Raw genomic sequence first — 19,804 nt, forward strand, 5'->3', positions numbered from 1 at the left:
CAGTTTTATTTAATGTGGCTTTTGTATAATGCCTCTGGTGGTGCTTGTGTTCATAATGGTTATTGAATACGGTGAGAGTATTTTTACTTGTAGCTGAAATGTGGTAACTAGTCTGAAGACTGCTTGTCAACAAGTGACTTGAAGCACATCAGTGCAATCTGCGTTATAACATGTTACCTGTGATTTTAAGCCTGGAAGTTTCTTCCAATGTTAAACCTCAGGAAACTAATTAGTCATCTTACCTGGGATAAATCTACTTTGTGTTTCTCATTTCAGTCCTGTTTCTTCTTTGTGAAATTCCCTAGAGCTGGCATTAACACAGTACACAGAGAGATTTCTGCACAGCATGGTATAATAAAATGAATGTTTCTTTATGCTATGCCAAATCCTGAAGGTCTTGCTTAGGCAGACTTCTCTGTACCTCATTAAAAATTGGTCTGCTTAAGGAGTATGTGAGAAAAGGAGTGAGAGCTATGGGTTTTTCCTGAAAAATTTCAGGGAAGAGAGGATTATAATATCTTTAAGAATTTCATGGAAGCTGTCTCTTCATCACAGGAGACCACCTAGCCAGCTGCTTGTTATCAACTGCAAAGCAGCTAAATAGCTTTTGAGCTTCATATTATGCTGAGCAATTTGTTTATGGCAAATTAATCTACTGGGGTTATTTTATCTGGTTGAGTCAGCCATCTTATAAAAGGAATATGCTGAGTACAGCTTGCAGCTCTCCCCTTGTATGCATGTGTATTTGAAAAGTGATGTCTCCATTGGAGATCGCACTGTTGCTGTGAGCTATTTTGCCACAGGACTGAATGTGTTGCAGGGCTGGTGATATTTACTAGATCCTCTTGCTAAAAAGAAAGCTTAGGCCAGAATTTAAAAGGGTGGAAATTCCAATAGTGGGTTGATAAATGGATGCCTTATAGGTGATTGAGAGCTCAAGAGGGAATGTGTTTTGATAAGAAAGCAGGGATGATTTTCACACTGCCAGAATTCAAGTAGTCAGTGGTTGCCCTTGTGCATACAAAAACTGTTTGAGTCTCTGCTAATTGCTTCTCTACCTTCACTGGAGAAGGGACTATATTGTCTGAGAACAGACAGAACTAGGGAATGGGGATAATTTTAAAAAACTCATATTTGAAGCCCAGGGTTGGTACACACGAGTGCCAGTTTCAACTCCTGGCCTTGCTATCAGTTTCTTGAGTATTTCTGAGCAAACTGAGTGCCTTCCCCCTGCTTCCATCACCTCTTTCTGTACCTCAGGAAGCTGATGCTTTCTTTCCTTGTGAGGGAGGGATGTAGGACTGGCTCAGTTTACATATAGAACACTGAGGATGAAAATGCCCTTTAGATGCTCTAAGGCCAAGCACTGCTGTTCTCTCCCTGGCAAAGCCCGGCAAGGTTGACCCTGAAGCAGCACTGTGCCAGGCAGAGTTCCCATTTCCCTCCTCCCTCCCCACTATCATGTGCTCCTCAACAATTTTTCCATTGTCTACTTAAAAATCAATAAAACAAAAGACTGAGGCTGAAGAAGCTCCACCTGGGGAACCCAAGGTCGAGGAAACCCCTGCTGCTGCTGTTGCGGAAAAGGAGGCCGTCCCTGCTGAGCCTGCCAAGCCAGCAGAGCAGGCTGCGGTGAGTGACCTTACCTGTCCCCCATGCCACCTCCTGGGCCTCATCCAAGCCACCTTTTGTCATGGTGAATGTGCCTGCTGCATTTCAGCCATCCTTTCCATCATCAGCATCCGTCCATGGCTGGTTTCCCCAGCACCCAACTGTGTCACAGCATGCCTCTCCAGCACATGTCCTCCTTTCAGCCCTAAAATGCCATTCCTCTTATGTTTGGCATTTTAGACTGAAGTTCAGCTGAGTGATTGTAGTTTCACAGATTGTTTGATTCCAGGTGAACTTCAGAAGGGGAAAGAACTGATGCCGTTTCTAAATGACCTTATTAGCAGTTTTCTCATTTCATTTCAAGCTGAGCTGTAAGCACTAAGCCAATGTACATCTTGCATGGCCCTTGCTAGAGCATGAAAATACCAGAAAAAAGTGATTGTAATATAAATGTCTACAAGGCTCATGGTTTTAGAAGCCAGCTATGAGCTGAAGAGGGAACTTCAAGCACCAGTTTGGAGATTTTTACATGTCAGCATTCAGGAAACAGTGGGAGGAGAAGAAATAACAGCTCTGCAGGAAGAACAAAGCAGGGCACCTGATATCACTACAAATTAAGAGGTGGTCTGAGACAGTATGTGTGGGGTTTTTCTGCTGACTAGCATCCCTTTTTATAACAGGTATCTCAGTGAATATCCTTTTTATCCAACAGAGGTTCCTCTTCTACATACTACTGTCAGAAGGTCTTGATGGTGGGCGATACCCACAGGCTAAGAAACCCTGGAGGAAAAATGCATCTGTTTTTGTAGACCAACAGTTTTCATGCTTTCCTCGAGACAATTACATGTTCGAAGTCTCTAATGAGTGTTTGTCACTGTTAGAATATACAGATTACTACTGAAAAACTGGACAGAAAAAGGGGTAGTTTTGTGGGTTGGTTCCTCTGCCACAGAAGCCAGTAGAAGCTGTACAGCTGTGCTTTTTGACCATCGGCACAGTTTGGTGCCGCGAGTGTTCCCAGAAGAACAAGGTTCAGCTTGCTGAACTGCTCTTGGCCTTGAGTGAGTCTCTGTGTATCTTCATCTGCTAAGTAGGGATGGTGATACCCAATTCATCATAAAATTAGGTGTTTCTCAGTAAGCATTTGATACACTGCCCCATGGGAAGCAATACTAAGCTTACGTAGATGCAAATTAGCTGAAGAAATGGCACCTATAGATGTGACAGCGCAGAGCATGGACAGAAGACTTACCAGATATGCAGCTACTGTAGCGTCTCATGGATCTGTCTCCGGAGCTGATCGTGTTTAACATTTTCATTAATGGCAGTGGCTCAGAGACTACAAGCCTAATGGTGACATTTATCGCTGACTCCACATTGGGTAGTGTCATTAACTTAGGAGGGTAGCATTAGGCCAACTAGCTCTACCCACCAAGGACAGGCTGGTTATCTGCTGGCTGTGTTAGACCCATGCAAAAGCCACAGGTGATACTAAGCAAACTGTCTTCAGCAGAAAGAAGGAAGTACTAGTGTTGATGTGCAAGGCTCTGGAGTACAAATGTAGTTTATTAAAGCCTTTCTTAAAGATGAATTGATGAGTTTGCCTGGGTGGTTCCAGCTGTCTGTACCATGGGGTTAAAAAGTGGTATCCAGCACAAATGATACAAAGAGGCAGGTTGAACTTTAGCTGTAGCACCTGCCTGATTCATTCTTCCCTTGCTCCCATCTTCCTAAGGCAGGAAAAATAATCTGTTGCAGAAGGAAAGGGGGGCAGTGCTGGGTGGGCTGTTCTGGAGGACTTTGAGGGAAAGGGAAGATAATGCCTGTCTCTGTCCAACCCTTCCCATTCTTCGTGGACTCCTAGCAGCATTGCCGCTATGAAGGGAAGCAGTCCTGATGTGTTCCCCAGAACTATGTTTAGGGTTTAATTCTGATTACACTTGCATGAATTTTGAGTATTTATTTCTTTTTTTTTAATTCATTTTTTTTGGTTCCATGGTACACACTGGATCAAGTGACTTGAGGATCATCCCCTTCCAATAACATAACTGAACGAAGGAAGCCCCACAGTCTGTGGAGACCAGGCTCTTCCCCTCCTGTGTGTTTTCTTTTCAGTTGATATAAATCACCGTAATAACTTGTCAGCTCTATGGTAGGGCAAAGAATGAAATTGCCTGTCTGAGGCACATCATTTTGTCAAACTCTTGTCCAGAATGCCTCATGTCTAGTTGGAGTAAATTTGATAGTTTGGAATAAAGAAGGAGGGAGGGAAGGTGGAGAGAGGAGGAATGGGAAATCAGTCATTGGTCTGGAGCTCTCCTCTTCCCGTGAGTCAATGGCAGGGAATAATGTGGAAGAACAGATATTAATGAAGCTGAAAGTATGGTTTTATTTTGATTATCTGGAAGGATTTAATGAAGAAAAGAAATTGTAAAAGAAGTTCATCATTTTTCTAAAAGGAAGCCAGCTCCTTTTTGTCATGCACTAAGACAAAGCAAAGCTCTGAAGCCTGTTGCATGTCTTAAGTGCTAATTAAATGACAGGCTGTGGCTGCAGCACCACGCATCCGCTCGCTGGCCGGCGCAACCTTTTCAGATCATCTGGTTTGCTGCCTGACTGTCCATGAGGAGTTCTGGGTCCACAGTCTGTCAGCAGCTGCTCTAGCCGAGGCACAGGACTGCAGAGCTGTTGGGAGAGAGGCAGAGAGAAACACAGTGCAAGAGCCAGGCAATTTAAGAGCAATCTGGGAGGAAGACCGTAGGCATTAAATAGAAGTTAAACAGTTTTTATGAGGTTTGTGCTCGGTGTTTTGTTGCTTTTTGAATATGAAGTTGTCTTTGCTGATTTGGGAAAGTAAGCTAAAGTGTTGATTTTAAAAATTTCTGAATTTGAGTCATTCTGCATTTGGCTCTGAGGGGTTATTATTTCAGGAAGGGCTTTCCAGGACTTGCAAAGAAGCGTTTTGAAGATTAGGATTAATGACAAATATGATCAAAGCTAAGGAAAATACGCTGAGTTGCAAGAGATGAAAACATGTCATTTCTCGACAGCAGTTCTGCATTCGTTTGCTTTATGAGTGGCAGTTTACTTTAGAAGTGGAGTTGTAAAATATTGATAGATACTTTCTTATTGGGAATCTTTTATCAAGTTTAGTAGCTTCCAGTTTGGAGTGACAGCCACTAATCAGTTTCATTTTTCTGTGGTAAGTTAAGTTTCCTGTCACATCCCATTAATCTAGAAAATTTATGGCATGCATTCTTCATTGTAGGAGCTTTGCAGTAAATTTTCTGGTAGGGTTTTCATTTAAATTAAGGAGAGAATGGTCCAGGGGATAGGCTACCACTTGCCACTCAGGGAGTTTTGGATTCAGTTACTTGCTGTTTCGCAGTCTGCCTGAACAAGATTGCCAAGACTTCATTACAAGAGCTCGTCAGAATTGCTGCCTGGGATCTCATTACATTTTTTTGTCTGGGTCCTTCAGGTCTCAAACGCCACAAAACAAATGAAGTTTTTATTAGTAGCTGTTAACAGTTGATCCTGTTTGGGGATCACACATCAATTTTTCACGTTCAAAGATGACATGAGGACATTATAATAAAGTGAAAGTTTATGAAATCTTGTTATTTCCCTTTCCTCTTCTCCTACATGTGAGACATAGCGCTTGGAGTTGAGAGCACTACTCGGAGATCAGCTTTTTGACTTCTGTTATGCTCATTAGTTTGGAAAGAGGCTTTCAGTGCTTTGGGTCTGATGCCTGCCTGGACTCTGATGTTCTCCCATTAAAGCGGTCAGACACTCAGCTAAATACTGTGGTTTTCAAAGCTGTGTATAACCATATATGAAACTACTTCCTGATAAGCTCTTTGCAGACACTGAGCAAGTACAGCAGAGGCCAGGAAACAGCCTGCAGCTTTGAGGGTATCTAATTATGGTTGAATCCCACTGTAGGTACAATTCACAGTGCCCAAATGGCGGAGCATATCATTTGGGAGAGCAATACAATGGTTAGATAGAGAAGAGCGGTCAACTGTGTCCAAATTCTGAGTGTGCAGCTAAGTGCAGGTGCAAAGGTGGAGCATGAGGCTGTTAAAAATATATGGCTCTTGTATACGGGGGAGAACTGATGTAGAATAGTGTCATTCTGTTGAAGTCTGCAGAAGCAGATTTTTCTCTGTTTATGGAACCAGGGTGTTACTTTACTCAGATGTTATTTCAGTCATCCTTTTTACTAGGCTTTCATGCCTTAAAAATGGTACAGTTCATGCTACTGTGCCTTTCTTCTCAAACCCCCCATCCACAAAATCCCAACTTCCAGCTAATCAAAAAAGCAAAAGCAAAATGCTACTGATTTGACTAGCGCACAATAGTCAAATTAGCTTTGGGAAGCAAGGGGAACTCTCCTTACTTTCCCCTTTCCCACCAGAACTGTGTTTTCAGTTAGCCTGGAAAACAGCGCTCATTTAAAAATATGTATATGTATATATTAGATTCTTCTGCAAAGAGGCCCAAAGCTGGGCTGATGGGATTCTTTCCAGAGAACATTGCCACGATATTATTAAGAGAAGGGCAGAGGCTGGTGTGTTCCTGACTATGAAGTGCAGGATGATGCTCATTTCTGAAGGCAGATTGACTTGTAAATACAGCTGATGGCAGAAATTCAGCACTTTTTAATAGTAAAAGTAGGGAAGGCATCTATCTACCAACTTGCAGTTGGACAGAAAGCTTTTATGGGCAACAGAAACATTTGTGTACATCTCTTCTGTAAAAAAACCAAAAAAAGTGAGACTTCTCTGGTGGCTGGGTTCATGCGTGCATCGCTGGAGTAAGAAATAATTATATTTTGCTGTTGATATTTGTTTTTTCTATTTAAGACCCTCCACAGTCTCCTCAAACATACTATAAAATCAAGGACTCCATGGCAGAGGCTTGGCAGCTTCCAAAAAAAAAAAGAAGAATTAATCATTTAAAAAATGGTTATATAACACTGTGATTTTAAGGGGCTAAAGCCGTGAGAGGTTTCCATGGTAATGCTGCTGTCAGCAGCTGCCTTGCCCTGGCATCTGGACATGTTTGGGGCTTATGAGGTGACTGCAGGCAATACTAGAAGATTAAATTAGAAAAAACATGAGTGATATGAAGTTTGGATATAACTCAGCATCTTTTTATTAAAAAAGAAACTTGCAGCCATTTTAGCTGAAACTTGTAGAAGTTTTGGGGTGACAGCTGTGGGCATGTGAAGGCAGTTAGCTGGAGCCCGAGTACTTGAGGTCTCCTCATTTCTGAGTGCTGAAGTGGACGGTCCAATCTACCATGCCCTCACATAGGTTTGCATAACTTGTCTTCAACCTTACAACTCTTTTGAAAAATCTGACCTACCTGTGTTTGCAAAGCAGCCTCAAAATTTATTAGCAAAGTAGATTTCCATAACAAGGCTTTGATTTGCTTGTCCTCAGCAGAGTGTCTTTAGAAATAGCCTGTGTCTGCTGGGAGTCAAACCTGAACAGAAAAAAACCACTTCCAACTGTTTCAAACCAGGCCTGAATGTTAGCGATTTTGACTCTTGACCTTCTGTAGAAAAGGACCTAGTGTTAGATGGCATCTGTGCTGTCAAAAGTACTGTTTGGGGGGAACCCACTACTGTTCAGTGCATTCGATCCTTTGAACACCTAAATGGGTGTCTGATTTGGAAAACCACTGACACATGTCTAATTTTTGAAATGTCAGGCACCTGCTGCATGTACCACTAAATATGGATGTAGAGAAAGATGATTCTGCAAAAAAATTATGAACTTTGTGACCCACCTCTTTTGAACAGCCCCTTTAAATTAGTTGCAGTCCCAGCTTGGGTGGAAGAAGTAAGTGTTTTACAAAGTTTACCTTGAAACTCTGGTGAATTGCAGAGGCAGCAGCAGGTTATAATGGGAACAGTTTAAGTCTTGGGTGGGAGAAATTTGAGCTTGCTGGAAACTGCAAGGTCAGCAGTGTTGTGGGTTGCTTACTAAAAAATTCTTCAAAGCTGGTGTTATTATGAGAATACTGATAATAAGAGTAAATAAAATTGTCCTTAGCATTTACTGTGTGATGATGATGACATATGTAAAAGGTTTTATGTGTTGGTTTTTAGCCTATAACTACTTTTATTTCAGATTATATGTGGCAGGAAGAATCTTTCTGCTTGCTATATACTATCCCATTCAGTTCCAGCCATTCATTTCATTGCATCCCATACATGCCGTGCTTCCATTAAGCTTGATTAATACCAATTTCTCTGCAGCCATTGCCTCAACATGAGTAAGGTGATGACTGTATTTCCTCTTCATACAGGACAGTGTCGAGGCAGGGGATAAGGGAACAACTGGAGTTGCTGAGAAAGAAAGCGAGGTACATACGAACAGCCTCAGGAGTGTGGTTGTGCTTTAATATCTTCAAGAGAATCATGGTAAAAAGTGTATTTGTCATTTGCATGTCATCAGTATGCAGGCTGATACAATGCAACTGTGACCTAGCTGTGGTATCCTAACACTGTACAGATATACCTATAGCTGCGGTATGTATTCTAACACCAGAGCACCTCTCATTCAATGCAGGATATGCCTTAGAAACTGCCTGTTGCAGCAGTATAGAGTGATAAATATCTCAGGGCAGCATACGAAGCAGCTCCATGGTAGGAGGTATAATGCTGTTTCTATTGACATTTGGAAATATGTTGCATAGATTCCCAGTAGCTTTTACACTTTCCATAAATTTGTTTGCCTAGCCTTCCTGCAAACACCTTTATAAAAAGAAAAAAAAAATTGATTATTAATTTATTTTTCCAAGCACAATATGCCCTGAACTAAAACAGATATTTGAAAATAATCATGTTATGAATTTGTTTGCTAAAGCACAAATCCTGCATCAAGTTAGATACAGTTAAAATCAAATTACAAAGCAACTGAAAAGCTCAGTGACATATTTTAAGCTGTGCATGTGTGGACTCGAATGATTTCGATGATGTATTTTGTTTATGTATCTTCAGAGGTCATAAAACTACTTACCCTGAATCCTTCTATACTAAAGTGAAACTGTAACGTGTTCAAACATACACAGAGAGCAGCAAAAGAGGAGTGGCTACATACTAAATGCATGGACAGAAGTAGGGACTGAGAAAGAGATTATAACTTCTAGTTATTAATCACTTAGGATTTGTACCTCGAGGTGCTCACAACCTCCTTTTTGTTGTTATTCATTTTGGTGCCACAATGTATACAAAAAGATCGTGAACTGGTGTCCATTCACTTTGGTTTCAGAACACATTAAGTCCAGCTGTCCAAGCTTGGGTTTGTTACCCTGCTGTAAAACAGCATTAGGTCTGCTAGAGTCAAGGATATATCTGTGGAAGCGAGTTTGGGACTCTGGTGCGATACTCCTCACCAGTGCTGCCACATCCGCGTAGAAATCCGTGGAATTACACTAGCAAGAAGGTACAGGCCGGGAGTGGTAGATCAAGCCCTGCTTGGTTTTGACACAGTGCAAGAGTGTTGCGTTGCTTCTCTAGCATTGGCTCGTCACTCCCAACAAGTCTGGTCTAAGAAGAAACATGCAAGAAATTCCTCACTATCCTGTGAGCACCAAGACTAAGTCTTTGAAATCTTTTCCCCTTTTTTCTAATACCACTTGTCCTTATAAAGTTGAGGTCTCTTATCCGGTGAGTTGACTCTGTGTTCTGTTTAAAATAGCAGTATTACTGCATGCAGAAGAGCTGCCATAAGAAGTCAAGCTATTTGCTAAGCTGATATCTGGCCTCCAGTGGAGGGTCATCCCTTTGATACTGTAACTTGCATAACAAATTGTTCAGTACTACCCCAAAAGTCTTCCAAGACTTTGCAGGCAATTGATGTATTCCCTAAATGATGGTGATTAGTTCTTCTTGGCAATATATTAGCTAGCTTACCTGCAATTATAATCAATTGTCATAAAAATTACCCAGTCCTTTTCTAAATCCAGCCATGCGGTGAGATCTTCAGCTCTGGAAAACTGGAGTAGCTCAGGGAGCTCCTCTGGCAGACCCACAGCAGCAGGCTCAGTACCCCTCCTTCTGCTCTCCCTGGGCTCGTTCTTGCTGCTGCCGAATCTGTAGCATTGTGTTGAGCTGACAGCAATGTTAAAGAGTGGAGATTGCAACCGTGTGAATCAGCTGCATCTTGGGTAAAGAAGCATTCACTTCTGCTGCAATTAAAACAGTCAAGTGGTTCTGCTGTCACAGCCCGCATTATACTGGGTGACCGTTTCTTTGTCCCCTGTGTGGTTGCTATAATGGGACAACTGTCCAAATTTCAATAATACTGCTAGATAGATCTAATTTGAAATACTATTAGACAGTCTAATATTCTTGATGACCTATGGAGAAGAGATTTGTAGGATTGGTTATCAATATGAAGTACGGTAATACAGGTAACTATATCTGCAAGTATGTGGTTCCCCATAGCTGGGTATGAATTCAATGGGATGAGCCTCCCTCTTTTGTTTTTCTTTTCTGTACTAATCAAATATATTTGAGGCTGATAGTGAGGTTCATTCTGTGCTACCTCACATGCGTTTTTGTAAAAGTTTTTTTTAATCATCTAGTTTGCATTGGTTTTGTACTCTTAAGACACAATAACAAATGATTATGCAAGTGTGAGCTGTGGTGTACATTCAGTGACTCATGGCTACAGACTGTGAAAGCGTCACCCTTTCACTGCGGGGCATTTGGAAGCTGATTCATGTAAATTAGTATTCTCCTCCTTAGTGAAATAAAATGGGCTATACAAATCCAATAAATAGAAAAGAAGTGTTGATCCTAATCAACAGACAGCAGGATCAATTTCTGCAGCATGCTGTTAAAAGTGCATGGTATAAAATCAATCTGATATGCACTCTGTCACCCTCTTTCCTACTAGCCTCTTCCAGGGCTTTTACACTTTTCATTTATTTGAGTATCTTCTTGGGTCAAGACTGCTAAAATTGGTAATACTATGAGTGGCAGGTTTGCATGCCTTGCAAGTCGCAGGAGAAGATGTCAACATCTGTCCATGTCTTTTGATGTTACTTGTTTTTATGATAGGGTATCCTTCATCAGCAGCATTTTCAATTTAAACTAAAGCTTCTCCAGTGATTTCTACAAACCCTATAGTATTTTCTGTCTTCGGGGACTCCAGAAGAATTTCTTTAGCACATCAATTAATAGCAGTGAATAGGAGTAGTGCTGAATATTAGATATTGCTAAAAAAAAAAAAAAAAAAGCCTCAAGAGTGCCCATGAACAATTGCAGGTAGGTCAAGTTGAGTTCATATAGCTGAGTTAGTTAGCTTAGTTTCCCATGGAGGAAAGATCAAACTGAGGAAACAAAGAGCATCAGGCTGTTAACTGGAGATCAGAGATATTTCTGCTAATTGTAGCTTGACATTGGTAGCTAGAAAACAATTTTTCTTCAGTGTTTTTACTTTATCCTGGTGCTGTCTGCTGTACATCAAAAATTACATGTTGAAGCTAATTGGATTAACAGAATGAGTTTTGTCATTTACCTTCCACCCTCCAACCCTTAAGATTAATCCACTGTAAGTATATATCCAGTATGCTACTGTAAGCATATACCAGTATATACCAATACAAATGTTAGTGTGATATATAAATTACAACAACAGTCTCTGCTGGATGAAGGATTCAACCTTGATCTATAGGCAGGTGCTTTTCTATCCATCTTTCAAGAACTGGAACAAAATATGCATTAACTTTTCAACATGGGACTGATCACAAATGGTTCAGTCATATCCGGACTGAAGGGGCTTTTATGTATGTTTCTTTTTTTTAATGCTGACCTAGCTATAGATCTTTATGGTTATATTTTTTTCTGATATCTGATGGAATCTGAAGATTTCTGATCTTTATCCAGCTGTAGAATATATTTGCTTCTGCTGATACAGCCTGATTTCTCTCTGTTAGAAAGGACTATGTAATTAAGGCAATATTCTGAAGCCAGCCAAGGTCTAGAGATAGGTGATGGTAGCTGGAGAATGCTTGGAGCCTCTTCCCAAGAACAGACTCCACTAGCAGGGTTCTGTGGACCCCTGGACAGCTTGCAAGCTCCTCCTCCTCAGCAGAAACCTGTGGTGAATTTCTTCCACAATACAGCTCGAAGGCAAGAGAAGGAAAATATACTAGAGCCTTGGCAAACTGTTACTCCACTACTAACACCTGAGGACTCTGCTAAGTGGTGCCTAGTGAGGTTTCACAAATGTCTGTCTCCCACCTGCTAATCAGCTTCCCTGCACAAGCTTGCCCCCAGCGCTGCTCTGCCCCACAAATCAAGAGGAACTCTAAGGAAAGCAAGGCCGTGGGTTGGCACAACCCAGGGAGGTCGCAGAGCAGAGGCTGGTCCATGGTGTCTCCAGCAGATACCCAGAACTCATATCCTGAAAGGTCCCTCCCTCCTGTTGTTTGTAGGTGGTACCTGTCGCCGAGGGGGCTGCGGCAGCAGAAGACGGTGCGGCTGTGGCAGCAGGAGCTGGTGCTGCTACCGCTGAGCAGGAGGGTGTTGCTGAAGCTGACAAACCTCAGGGAGAAGAAAAGGAGGCTGACGTGTCTCAGGTAACTCATGTCAGTGCATGGGAGAGTGTGTTAGGGAAATCAGGACAGATTCAGCAGTCCGAGAAAGGCAAGGCTGCTGCAGCTCTGTGCCCGCAGGTCCAACCAGTAGCAAGGCTGAGGCTCTCCTGGGATAGCCCTGGAGGGACCTACACCTTTCTTCTGAGTCCTTAATTTGGGTTGTGCCTGCCTTTGTGCCCCTGTGCTCCCCTGGGCTTGTGGAGATGGGACTTGATGGGCTGACGGCTCCTGTGATGGACCTGGGAGCAGCATGGGCAGGGTATTGTTTGAGCTCCCCCTCCTGCCATTGCCTCTCTGTGCTTCTCTGTGGAGATGAGCTTTATCACATAACCTAACAGGGCTTTCTGGAGAAATAGGCAGAGAAAGTAATGGATTTCTCTTGTTTCCTGGCACCATGTCCTATCAATAGCATTAGTTTGTGTTATGTAAAACGTGGTGGTCAAGCTATGTATCTGTATCTGGCCTGCTGCCTTTTCTTCTGCAACCTCTGAGGAGCTAGGGAACAGCTACTAGAGCAGACCCTGCAGCTGGGCAGCCAGTTGCCACCTCCTGTCATTGCACGTTGTATTTCTTCTGTGCACCAGAATAGGATGGTCTGACAGAGAATCTGTGAACATGTTCTCTTCAGGTTGGATACTCCAACAAGTTTCATTAAATGCTTTTTATCCTAGGCTTCCTTATTGGTCAGGTGCTACCTACCTAGTCTTTTTGCTTTCTCTGCTCCCAGTTACATTGTTGTAAATCAGGAGAAATCCTCTCAATCAGTCAAAGAAAAAGGTCATGTTTCCTTCTTTCTTCACCTTTATATCATTATTACCCCGCTGACTTGAATTCCCAAAGAAATATAGGACAGTGACTCCTGGGACTTGTGGCTTAACCCAAACCCACCCAAAGTTAAGAGCAGGGTGGAGGAGAAAGGTTGTTAATTTCCATGCACATTGAAAATGAAACCCAAACAACCTGCAGAGCATTTTTATTATTTAATGCAATGATTTGTGGTAATGTGGAAAGTAGACTTAGGAGGACTGAGGGGAACAGGGAAAACAGGGAAGGGATTACTCCTTTACATTCTTGCACAAGTACTATTTCTTTTCTTAATGTAAGAATCCACTGTGGAGAAGAAAGAAATCCCCATTCCCATATATGCCCTGTGCAATAAACAAACAATTGTGTTTTCCTGCTTGAAATAAAGTACTAAATATTCTTGCGGTGCTTTTGTGGGTTTTTTGTTTTTTTCCCCAGGAAAAGGTCAGCAGCATCCCTTCAGTAGTAATAGAACCAGCATCAAACAACGAGGGGGAGGGAGAAGAACATGACGTCATCGTGAATGAGTCCAAAGATGCCACAGCAGAGATGGGCACTCAGGGCACTGACACTTCTCCCAGTGAAACTTCCCAAGTTGGAAGTGAGCAGAAACCCGCTGAAGAAATCCAGGCTGCACCTTCTCAAGAGCAGCCTGTTCCAGCAGAAGACGCAGCTTCTGCGATGCCACCCGGCTTTCTTTTTAAGGTCTGCTTCTTCATTCTTCTTTTAGACATCCCTTGAGATCTGTAGATGTGTCTGTCTGCACAGGTAGTGTGATGGTTTCTTGAGGCCAAAGGATGCTTAGTTTAACAGCCAGACACATGCACACACAAATACACACAAACACAACTTTAACATTGTGTTGTTGCTTCATACATGAAGTCTGAGAAGATACATTTTCTGCACACAGTTGTTGCTGTGCATATCCCTATGTAGCTGTAAGACTCACTGAAGTACAAGAACCCTTTCATCTCAGCAAATTACTACTGAAAATTAACATATTGAGTAAAACTGCATTGCCACAGACTTAGTCAGCAATATTGTATGATATATGCTAACAATATATCTGATATACTAACAATATATTTGATCTTTAAGGTCCCTTCCAACCCAAACCATTCCATGATTCTATGAATATTAGAAAATAGCATTTTTCTGGCCTGAAAATCTATAGTGGAAGTTCTGGTTCTATTGAAACCCATGGGACTTCTATAATTCACAGTAATGAAGCCAAGATGTCATTCTGTGACTTTAGTAATATTATAGTTATAAACTGTTAGGGTAATCAAACAGAAAAGTTTAACGAGGCATAAGAGAAATTCTCTCCTTGGCTGGCAGCACCCCTAGGGTTTCCTGGTTCACAAGGTTCTCTGATAATGCTTCTCACTTCAGAATCACTGAGCAGCAGAAAAGCTCCTTGAGGATGGATGAACTTTACATGCTTCCTATTCTAATTTGCATAGTTCAGACTAATTAGTCCCATAGCACTCCATAAGTATGCCATTCTTCTTGGTCTATTCTCATTGCTCAATATTTTCAGCAAACTTTGAGAATAACATTAAGGTGAGGCTGAGCAGTATCATGCAACTCTGACTCAGACATGCTGACATAGTTCATCTTTTGTTTTTCATCACACTCTCTTGGGTCAGACATAAATAAGGAGAAGCAGAATATATAGCCATCTGGTTCTTGATGCCATTTTCTTTCATTATTGCAGAGTTACCATGGAAGTGGCTGTGCTTTGAGAAAATTAGAATAGCATATCTCTTAAGGAGGTAGAACCATTTAGTTAAAATGGTCTGTTCATGATGACATGCTGATCCTGCCAGTGTTTTAATAATCACCCCTTTGAAAGACAGATATTTTTGGCATACCCATCTGCCAGTAAATGGGAGCTCTTTCCAGTGCAAGCATGAAGTAGTGTTCCCATTACTCGCCTCTTTGATCACCTGTTGAAATGGGTGCTGTACGTCCCCCTCAAATTTCCATGGATGTTTACAGCAAGAATAATATCCAGTGGTCACAATAAGAGAACGGGAGAGAGTCTGAAATATTCACTCCTGGGAGTCTTTCCCAATTTTACTTGCAAAATCCTGCCACCCCTCTCTCAGATCTAGTAATGATAGTGGGGAATGAAAGAAAGTTCCTTACACAGAAGGAATAAAGGTGGCAGGACTTGTGGGGTGTTGCAGTATCATCTGTCCTTGAGATCCTGTAACCTTGGGAAAGGATCTTAGGTTTCCTGTGGTAGCCTCAGGAAGACTTACTTAACTCTGTCCCTGCTTCTAAGGATATGAATACAAAACTTTGACATGAATCAATGTCAACATTAATGATTTGAATGTACCTGTCTATAGCCACATTTGCATAAAGAAGGCACATTATTCTTTCTTTTTTTTTTTTCTGCAATATAGATTTAACAGATAATTCTGTTGAGAAAATATCTCCATTTAGATCATGTCTATATGTTCGGTGTTATTTTCTTCAGGTTGAAGTTCTACACGATTTCGAGGCAGCTAACAGTGATGAGCTGAATTTAAAAAGAGGAGATATTGTACTAGTAATTCCTTCTGAGACCACAGCTGATCAGGTAAAAACATGTAGTTCTTTCTTTTGTTGACATTTTTGTTTCTCTCAACTTTTTTCTCACAGATTATAGTTAATGGGAATGTGTGTTCAAAATGTCATTACTGTTAGAAAACGTGAAGATTTTGTCTTTGTACTTGGTTTCATTTGAGACTAAGTAGCACAGTTGGCTACAGCTAAAGTTCCAGATATATGCTACTAGCAGTATCCAACATCAGCATATTTTCTAGAGCTTTTTTTATGCTACTTCATGGTGGATTTTATACAGGCACACATGTACACAAAGACTTAATACAGAAGACGACTTACAAATTGTGCATTATGTTGCTTTATATCATCTTGTCTTAATATTGCAGTAGAATTGATTACATGGTCCCTAGATGTTCACAGTTCTTACACGTGAATTTGGAGAAATAATACAAATTCACCCACAGAGAGCACTGACACTTCACACAAATTGTGCTGTCCTACAGCCAAAATGTATGGAGATGCTGCTATGTGTGCTGCATGCCTCTACAGCTAACTCTGCCCTCTGGAAGCCTGAACCTGAATTAAACAACAGTTTAATTTCTTATAAGACATCTAATTTTGTTTTAACAGTGCATTTCAGGTGAATTTTTAAACAATTTTATTCCATGTGTTAAATTGAATTACAGTGAAGTGAATTGATTTTTGGCCACTGCTTTAAAAGAGAAGACCGTCCTGCACACTGTTAGCACCAGCCACTTCACAGGCATCTGTTAGCGCCAGTAGTATTGGTGAAAAGTCTCCCGTTGATTTGGGGGTTGAGAAGTGGGGGACTGGATCCTGTCTAGTCACGTAGCTAAGAGCACTGCTCTGAATGAACAGTATTTCTTAAAATACGTCTAAATACTAATGCCCTAAGCACATATGAGTGCTGGGGACTGTATTTGAAATTGTTTTGATGGTGATGCTGTCCAAAGGTAGGTAATAAGCAGTGTTCATCATCTCAGCTGAGCTTTCTTTTAATACAAGAGACAAGTAATTGTTTTTTGTGTTCGTGTTTCATTTTTTTTGTTTCAGAATAAAAGATATTTTTTTCAGCAGAGCACTTTGCTCTTTTTATAGGGATAGATTCTGTTATCCTTACTCAAATTATGCTGCGTCTTACTTCATGGGCAGTTCAACTGATTTCATTATCAGTATTTGCAGAATAGGACACTGCTGTAAGGATAGCAAAATCTGCTCTCTTGTCTTCAGTCTGTTTTTCTTAGGACGTTATGTATTAAATATGCTTAATCTTCACTTGGTGAATCCATGAAATATGTTCTTCTCTTGTGGTGTGCACCGAAATTCCATTAGCATTAATTGGAGTAAATTGTGTGCAATGATGGAGAAAATAAACCTTTATGTATTCATGTTTCTGAAACCATTCTGGTAATATCTTTATTACACAGTACATATTTGCCCTTCATGTTTAACATCACCATAAAGTTTAATCTTTTTGTCCTTTGCCAGGTACTTTGTTGATTTAGAGTCTTTGTATATAGAGTCTTTTTATCTTTGTTATTCTTTAGTCTCCTTCAAAATTGACCTGTCTAAAACCATAATTCTAATATAGCTGATAATATCAGCCTGTGTTCCCCATTTGAAGCAAACCAGTCCCACCCAGTGGCTTCAGTTTTTCCATTAGTCTTGAGTTGAAGTTATTATCCAGTAAAACTGTTCATTCCTTCATACAGTGTATGCTGCCTGTGCTAGAAAGCTGCAGTTCCTCTCTCCTTTCTCTCAGATATTCCATGTGCTTCAAAAACATGTACCCAGCCAATGCCATCCATAAGCTGTATCTGCTTTAATGATGTTTATTTTGGGGCAGAGAGCCAGTACACCACCACATGCAGCCACTGAGCAATCATGGCTTGGTGGTATATGTGAAGATCTGTTCAAGCTACTCTATCTCCTTGGGTACCCTTTGTGCAGTAAGAATATGGCAGCATTAGAAATTCTGTTTGTCATGGCTTTACTCTGGCTCCTGTTCCTGAAAGGAACAAAGCATGGAGTTGCTGAGGTACTGAGATGAGAATAGGTTGATCATTTTTGAAAATACTGAATTGATTTTATTCTAGGTAGAATTGATCACACTGAAGAGAACCCAGAACTTTCTAATAAGAAATCTCTCTCTTGATTGCATGGACTGCTGGTGATTTGTTTGCCATTTTGCATGTCAAATTCTGGTTTAGGTTTCCAGGAGTTTTTTGAAAAATAATTGCATATTAACTAAGTTTGAGTTTCTAGAGATAGTAATTCAGAGATTACAAGAATTGTTATTTCTTCTGCCTGCTGATATATGAACGAGAGAAAAGAACTCCCAGGGGAAAAAATTCAGATTGAAAACTATTTTTTTTCCCCCCATCTGTGTTATTGTGTAATATTTCTGGCCCACTGCTATGTTCTTATTGTGCAAGTGTGCCAATATTATTGTGGCAACTTTGAAAAAGTCTCAACAGAGATTTGCACAAATGCAGATCTGGTGTAATTAATATGGGGTGACCTGGAAAACTGATTATCCAGTTTTCAGTTCAGCTAAGTATTAGATAGGCTAAAGGCCGTATAATATGCTCACAGTCACTCGGTCTCACAAAATTGTGGTCTGGCAGAACAAAGAAAACAGTCTTTGCAAAATCAGAGGCTGCTTTTTAACCAAAGCACCAAATCTTTTAGCCATGTGACTCTGAAACGTCTTCAGGTCTGAAGCTCATAGCAAGGAAGGGGGGAGACCTGAAGTTTAAGAGACTCTCTGTTTTTCCTTGCAGGAGGCTGGCTGGTTGACAGGCATTAAGGAATCCGAGTGGCTTCAGTACAGAGATGCAAATAGTTATAAAGGACTTTTCCCAGAGAACTTCACACGCCATCTGGAGTAGTTCTCCGCTCCGGCAGACGAATGTGGTACGAAGCTCAGTCAGTAGGTTTTTAACCTCTTTGAAACACAGGAGCCCACCTTTTTGTAGTTTAAGCTGTTAATGGTTTACAGACTGGTGCCAGACAAAGCTTGTTGAAACATATCAAAATGAGCATGAATGCAAACAGTTAAGCTAGCAATTTCTGAAGCAGTACATGAAAAAAAATCAAATAAAAAAGAAATGTCCTTATTTGTTCACATGTACGTGGCAACAGGTTTGTTTGTGCTTTGTCAGAGCTATGGTGATCCTGTATTTGGTCCTTTCCCATGAAATCTGAAATTAGCCTCCTCAATACCAAAACCTTAACTTCTCTGCACTAAGTGTATTGTATTGAGTTGCACTGCAGAAGATTTAATTAGTTATCCTGTAGTAATGAGGTCAAACTATTATAAGTTTCATGTGTTTAAAAAAAATAATTAACTGCTGCAACGTTTTTCAATGTTATTTTTGGACATGCATAATATATATACACACAAGAACTTACATGTGTATATATAAGTGCATATGGATATATATGCATTTTCACGACTTCATCGTAGTTCTTTGGCTGTGTAGTATCATGAGTACATGCATTGCTCTTTCACTGTCTGGCATTACAGGAAATGGTTTTGTTCTAAAGCAAAACTAGCTGCTCCATTGCCAAAACATGATACAGTATCTGTGTTTGTAATGTGAAATTTTCATTCTGAGATGATGAATAACATCATGTTCAAAGCTGCTAAACCTTTGAGAAGGCATGGCTCAGTCTCCTCTTCCAGCTGCAGTAGTTACAATGAGATAGTCTGGAGGGGGAGCTGTTATGATGCTAATCTATACTTTTTTATTTAATTGGCTGAATAAATTAAAAAAAAAGAAACAGAACTAATCTCTGAGAAGAAATAAACACAATATATTTTCACTATATGTATTTATGCAGCGTACCTTCACAGATCCTTTTAAAATAAGATGTATAATGTATCCTGTATCAAAAAGTCATCTGTAACTTATGTTTTCCAGTGCTGTGTCATTAAAAATAAACCTTTGATCCAAAGAAGCTGTTTCTTCTGTGGTGCTTTTGAAGGTTTTTAACACTGAAGTTCATATGGTTTATATGTTGTATTAGAGAATCTAATGTTAATTTAATACCTCTTTTTCCAAAGGAACACAGCATAACAGGTGCACTTGCTCTCAACCCTAGTTGTGGCCAGAGCTCCAAAAGGTCTGAACCCCAGCTTAGCACATCTCCTAGCTGCTCCTCCTGTTCTAGACTCTGACTG

General features: G+C 40.7%; 1 protein-coding gene across 14 annotated transcripts in view; it reads left to right on the plus strand.

Moving 5' to 3' along the window:
• Positions 1–19,581, plus strand: part of AMPH (amphiphysin) — a 105,033-nt gene extending 85,452 nt beyond the window's left edge. For 6 of the 14 annotated variants that reach the window (XM_030009350.1, XM_030009353.1, XM_030009357.1 and 3 more), the window contains 6 exons: positions 1,513–1,632; positions 7,936–7,992; positions 12,076–12,219; positions 13,480–13,746; positions 15,530–15,631; positions 18,402–19,581. In XM_030009350.1, the coding sequence (XP_029865210.1) occupies positions 1,513–1,632; positions 7,936–7,992; positions 12,076–12,219; positions 13,480–13,746; positions 15,530–15,631; positions 18,402–18,509 (798 nt within the window). In that variant the 3' untranslated portion in view covers positions 18,510–19,581. The remainder of the gene's footprint in view (positions 1–1,512; positions 1,633–7,935; positions 7,993–12,075; positions 12,220–13,479; positions 13,747–15,529; positions 15,632–18,401) is intronic. The other 8 variants (XM_030009352.1, XM_030009358.1, XM_030009361.1 and 5 more) reach the window with 3 other exon arrangements.
• Positions 19,582–19,804: the final 223 nt, after the last annotated feature.

This window comes from Aquila chrysaetos, chromosome 3 (assembly GCF_900496995.4).
Source record: "Aquila chrysaetos chrysaetos chromosome 3, bAquChr1.4, whole genome shotgun sequence".
NCBI lineage: Eukaryota > Metazoa > Chordata > Aves > Accipitriformes > Accipitridae > Aquila > Aquila chrysaetos.